The 6,000-nt window shown below is 36.5% G+C and overlaps 1 protein-coding gene across 1 annotated transcript in view; it reads right to left on the bottom strand.

Annotated features, from left to right (window-relative positions):
- Window positions 1-297: 297 nt before the first annotated feature.
- The window catches only part of Ca1 (carbonic anhydrase 1), a 39,589-nt gene continuing 33,886 nt past the window's right edge, over window positions 298-6,000 (bottom strand). The window contains exons 5-8 of the mRNA XM_059253920.1: window positions 4,942-5,037; window positions 4,332-4,394; window positions 1,525-1,680; window positions 298-765 (exon numbers count right to left, since the gene is read on the bottom strand). Of these exons, the coding sequence (XP_059109903.1) occupies window positions 649-765; window positions 1,525-1,680; window positions 4,332-4,394; window positions 4,942-5,037 (432 nt within the window). The 3' untranslated portion in view covers window positions 298-648. The remainder of the gene's footprint in view (window positions 766-1,524; window positions 1,681-4,331; window positions 4,395-4,941; window positions 5,038-6,000) is intronic.

Below are 6,000 nucleotides of genomic sequence, written 5' to 3'. Positions count from 1 at the left end.
AGTCAAATAGACGAGTCAGCGTTTCATTCCTGGATGCTCTTAGCTTACATTTGAGACAAAAGACTTGAGTAAGTTATTTAAGATTTATGACTGTAAATGGAGGAGAAAACTCATGGTTTTTAAAATTTTTTATTTTATTTTATTAGCATTTTTCTATTTATTTTACACACTGACCAGTTTCCCCTCCATCCTCTTTTCCCATTTCTTACCCTCAACTCCCATGTACCCGCCTCCCCACCCACTCTTCCATCTCCACTCAGAAAGGGGCAGGACTCCCAAATGCACAATAGACAAGAAGAAGAGAGAAAGCCATTTTATTGGTTCAATTAAAATGGAGAGATTGGCAAAGGAACAAATCTCTTAATGTAATTATACTATGAAGCCTTCCACAAAAAGAAGGTGGATTTAAGCACAGGTACATACTCAAAGATTGCAAATGGCAAGCTTATAGATTAATTTGCATTAAGCATTAAGAATCAAAATGAGTGGATTTTAGTTCTATGGACTAAACTTGCAGGTATGCTGTGTTGCTAGCACTGAAATAATTTTGTTTCTTGAAAGTGATTACTTTACTGAGTCATAGCCTTACAAACTTGTCAGTTATAAGAGGGGCCCGGTCCTGATCTTGAACTCACTCCTTGCTAGGTCTCAAAATGAAGCTGTCACTGTTCTGCCCTTCAGGGGCTGGGTGGGACGGTGGTTGCTCAGAACAGGAACAGCCGCCTCTCCCTCTGCACTTGACAGGATACTGCGGAGTTGCTGCAGCTGTGGGGTGAGATGATTGAAGGATGAAAAGCTGTTAAAGTCTCAGAAAGCACTTTGTTTTCAGAGAAGTTACCACACCGCTGTTCAGAAAGCAGTTGAAGACAGCGGTGGTTGTCTTAGTGGACAGGAAGTGGCTGGACTCATTTTCCTGCCTCCCTACCAGGTATTTTGCCTAAATGAGGTGTAGTTGGCTCTGTCAGGACACCAGCTTTCTCTTTGTTAGCTGGGGAGCTTGTGCAAGTATGTCAGCTCAGCATCCCTTAATTTCATATAACATCTTCTATTGGGGGTCTGTTGTTAAGATTAAATGGGTTAATCCATTCACAGCGCTTGGTGTACAATGACTCTTCTCAATAAGCGTCAGTTAAAGACAGGGCACAAAGGTGTGAGAAACACAAGACAGCTCAGGAAAGTAGCTGTTCCATCAATGAGCAGCATCATCTTTACAAACAATAAGCAAAAAGGTACTTTGTTGGATATTTTAAAACTTTGGCTGGAAAAACCCAACTGTTTAGTTAGGCCGCCTGAGAGCCACGGTGGAAGTTCCGAGGAGAGTTCACCGTCTGTTCCTGACATTGGAGGAAGCCATCTAACAAGTTTGGTTTTTCTTTATGAAGAACAACAGCAACTTTGAAGCTCATGCATCTATTTTCTGCATACAGTAAAAACAGTTATTGCATGGGCTTTTGTTTTTATTTTATTTTTTTGAAAACTTGGGGATTCTTCACTAGAAGCAAATTCATTTTAATTGATACCTACCTGCTCAGGGCTGACAGTGATGCTCTCCTTAAGGATGAACCAGGTCACACTTTCATGAAGAGGAGGGTGAGTCAGAGAGCCAAAATAAGTCCAGTAATCCCGGGATGAAGGAAGGAGAGTGGATGGGTCAAAATTTGTGAATGGAGCTCGTTTTCCCTGGGAACAAAAGCAGTATATATCATGCTATAGAATGTATCAATATATACCCCACCTTACATGTTACCTAGAGATTTTAGGTGCATTAAATTGGCTTTTCTAAAACAATTATCATGACTGATATGTTTGTGAGTATAAATGATACAAATAACATAAAAATACTATATGGAAGTTTTGGATACTAAATCTTCTTCATTTGGTGGATGAGAAGAAAAACCTAAAAAATTTTCTGAAATTTGTATTTATCAAAAGACACTTAATATTCATTAGAAAACATTTTAATTTCTTTGGATAATGCTCCATCTTGTTCTAGGGGCAAAGACATTCAGGATAAGCCCATCAGTTAACATTTTATTCTTATTTATTCCCATGATTTTTCATGGTCAGTTATTATTTGTATAAAAAAAGAATTGATATTTGCATGATAATTTTTATACAAATAGTTTTACCAGACTTTTGAATCAATTTCATCTTTTAGTTGACTCTTTTAAATTTTCCAGGTAAATACAGTTAACATATAATTGACACATGATGATAACTTTGTCTTTGCTTTCCCAGTACTTAGCTTTATATTTTGTTCTTTATTTAATGGTTAAAATTTTAATTCTGATGTAAATTGTGGTGGTAGTAGACACTGTACTGTTCTTTTTTTCGACTGCAATAGAACAATTTCAGTTGGAGAAGCTGGTGATATGAATTTTCATATTTAATCTACTAATATAATGCATCTACTCAAAGATGTCCTAACACTAAGCCATCTACATCAAGAGTGAACTCTATTTGTTCAAAAATAAGACTTTATCAATATGCTGTTGTCACTGATTTGCTATAATTCCAGGGTTATTTCAGTCATACTACTAGGAAAGGTTGTGCTACAAATTTCTTTTTGCAATCTTCTTTACCCAATTTGTGTACTAGATTTCATTAGACTCATAGGAATTTTCTGTCTCTTCACCTGGGCAAATGTTTAGTTGACACTACATGATTTATCCTTTCTCCTTTTTTGTACTTCACTGGTATTGTGTATGTTTGTGTGTGTGTGTGTGTGTGTGTGTATGTGGTATGTGTGCACATGTGTATGTGTGCTCACTCATGTTCACATGAAGGCATATGTGCAGGTGTGTGAGTATGGATGTGAAGGCCTGAGATTGGTGGCTGGAGTCTTCTTTGATGGCTCTTTATGTTATTTTATATGCAGGGTCTCTCAGTAGAATCCAGAGCTCTTAACTAAGTCTAGTCTAGCTAGGCAGCTGGCTCAAGCGATTCTATCTCTCTCTTCCAAGCTCTGGAATTACAGTGGACACACCATGCACCCCTGGCATTTGAGTAGGTTCTAGAGATATAAATGTTGACGCTCATGTCTGCATGGCAAATTTTTTTTTTTTGGCATGGAAAAATCTGTTGAGCCATCTACCCCACTTGATTGTTTCTTAAAGGTTGAGTAATTTTTTTTTTTTTTATAAATTGGAGTGGGCACGGAATTTTTGTTTAATAGATATATTTTCACTATGTTTTCAACTTATTCTTAGAGTTTTTGTCTATTTGGTTTTTCTTTTGTTTCATCTTTATAATTTTGTGTTGTCATAAATATCACTCATTTTATGACTTTTCAAATTTACTGGTATACTGTTATAAGCAGTTTTTGCTTCAAAATTTTTTCTTCCACATCTATACTATTTTTTCTAAGCTTTGAATAGAATTTCTTACACTTATTAGTTAATTAATTCATGCATCTGTCTGTAGGCTTATGCATGGGCATGCACATGTGGAGGTCAGAGGACAACCTGTAGGAGGTAGTTCTTTCCTTGCACTTTGTGGGTTCTCAGAACTCAAGCAACCAATTCACCTGCTGAGCCATCTTGCCAGTCCCTCTATAATAGCATTTGGTGTTTGTGCCAGCTTTCTTTTGCCAAAGCTGCCCAAGTCATTTTTTTGTTGCTGCTTATTCCATAGAATAAAGTTTTATTTATTTATAAAACAGTGTTTTGCACTTATCTGTGATTTTCTTATTTTACTATTTTCTGCTTTTAGCCTCACTATTCCCTTCTGTTTTCATTTTCCATCTCTCACTTTACAATATGCCTGCTCAAAGTTTTTTTCTGAACTCAGCATAAAACAAACTTATTTTACATAAAAACATGATAGTTCTCATTGTGAAAGAAAATGACGAATCACTTTGACCTACAGAATAAGGAGTTAATGTTAAAACAGTGGCACTAAGAATGGACATTTCAGACAATACATTAAGGGTTTTAAGTTTAGTTCAGAATCATAGTTCTCAAATAGGGCTCTTCAGGCCCCCCCTCCCCTTTTTTTTTTTTTACATTACTAAAGAAATCAAGATGTTCCTTTTCATGAAACATGATCTACCAAAAACCAATCAAACTCAATCACTTGAGTTTGATTGGTTTTTGGCAGATCAAAAAGTGACTGAGCAACATGCTTTACTAGGAACAAGCACCATGAAAACAAAGCAAAACCAACTCCTCCATCAGGTTCTCTGGGACAAGCAAGGTCTCCATGGCACCTTGTGACTGCTTGGCTTCTACACCAGTGTTCCTGTTTCCCGTTTCAAACAGGCAACTGAATGGTTTCTGTACTTCTGTGTGCTCTTGTTTCCAGGATTAAATTAGCTTACTTATCTTATTTACCTTAGTTTTAACTGAGTTTAGGGCATCGAGTACTTTCTGCAGGTTTGGGTTGGCTGGACCAACCTAGAGAATTAAAAGAAAAAGAAAATGTGGGTTGAAGACTGTAATTTATAAAATACTCTTTAGTCAAAATTTAATTTTTTGATTAACATCAATAAGTGTCAAGAGAGAAATGGGATTTCTTTCTCTCCAAGAGAGGAAATTTTCTGAGATACATACTTTTATGGATCTTGTACTCTGTCAGCTTCTCATGACAGACAAAGTAGTAAACAGAAAATACGGCTTAAATTTGATCGTGACTAGGATGATCAGAGGTATGTAAGACAGACTAGATGTTTATCAAAACAATGACACAAAAATTACACCTTCATTTTTATCTGTTATGTTAGTTATACTCAGTGCATTTTTGCCACATTTTGAATAGTGTTTGATAAAAATCACCTCCAAATACTGTAATCTCAAAAGTCATTTAGTCATTCAATCTTCGCCAACTTAATGATGGCTTTCTTCAGAGCATCTCTTTGACGATAATATAAATTTAAATGATAATAAGTTTCACATCTACCGTTTTAAAAATCAAGTGACAGCTATGTAACTACCTATGACTCACCTTCAAAAAAGCACCAATGATTGCCATCCCATCAGCCTTTGAGACTGCTTCAGCAACACTGGAGTACTTTGCAGCATTCCAGTGAACCACGTGAAGCTAGAAGTGGTGACATGTAATTCATGATTAATACTGATGCAAATAAAAAGACCGAAGATGAATTACATGTTAATTTGTTATATTTAAGGTATATCACGGTACAGGTAGATAAAATACATGTGAGCCCTCATCTTGTGTGGCAACAAACTTTAGAATAAAAGGCGAAATCATTTTCTCTCACATGAGATAACTTTGTAAGAAGCTCCTTGACTGCTCGGAAGCTTGGGTATATTGGTGTCCTTCCCAGGATCCCCTCAGTCAAATTCTGCAGCCTAAACTCTTGGTGGAATTTTAGGCTTGTGCATCCATATGTACCTGGATGTGTTCCTGACACTGTCTTGATATCTTCATATGAGTGTCTACCAGATGTCTGAGGAGTCACATGGCCAAAGGAAAGCTTGATTCCTCATACCATATTTGTCATTTTCTCCTCTTAGGAAAGGTAACACTACACACCTAATCGCTCAGTCAAAAAGTGCCACTGTTATTACAAATCTCATACTTTACACGTTTATCACCCTCTATGCCTAGCAGAGAACACCTCCTCACTTGGTCATAGTTTGCGGGGGTTGTATTAGCTGCTGACTTCCTGGAATTTCCTTCCTTTTTCTCTACAATTAGGACTGAATTCAAATGCCACACTTCAATGATTTGATTAACCAATATACAGTTACCATCTTCAAGTCTATTATTTTCATACATTTATCTGATCTCTTCTTTCTCTCTACCCCTCTCTTTCCTTTTTATCTTACCTCACTTCTTTTAAAAGGTTTTCATTCCCCTAAAAAATGTAGATTCTGACTCAGCTACTTTAAAAACAAAAATCTAGTATGTTACAAAGGCTCAATAGTTGATATATAAGTAACTAGAACACTCTCTTTGAGGAAGATCAGCCCCCAGTCCTAATTCAAGCATTGTCTTATTGTCATTTATTCTTCCCACTCACTGACAATTCTTTGTAAG

Source organism: Peromyscus eremicus, chromosome 2 (assembly GCF_949786415.1).
Source record: "Peromyscus eremicus chromosome 2, PerEre_H2_v1, whole genome shotgun sequence".
Taxonomy (NCBI): Eukaryota; Metazoa; Chordata; class Mammalia; order Rodentia; family Cricetidae; genus Peromyscus; species Peromyscus eremicus.
Note: the sequence above shows the minus strand (reverse complement) of the source record. Positions and strands in the feature narration are given on the sequence as shown.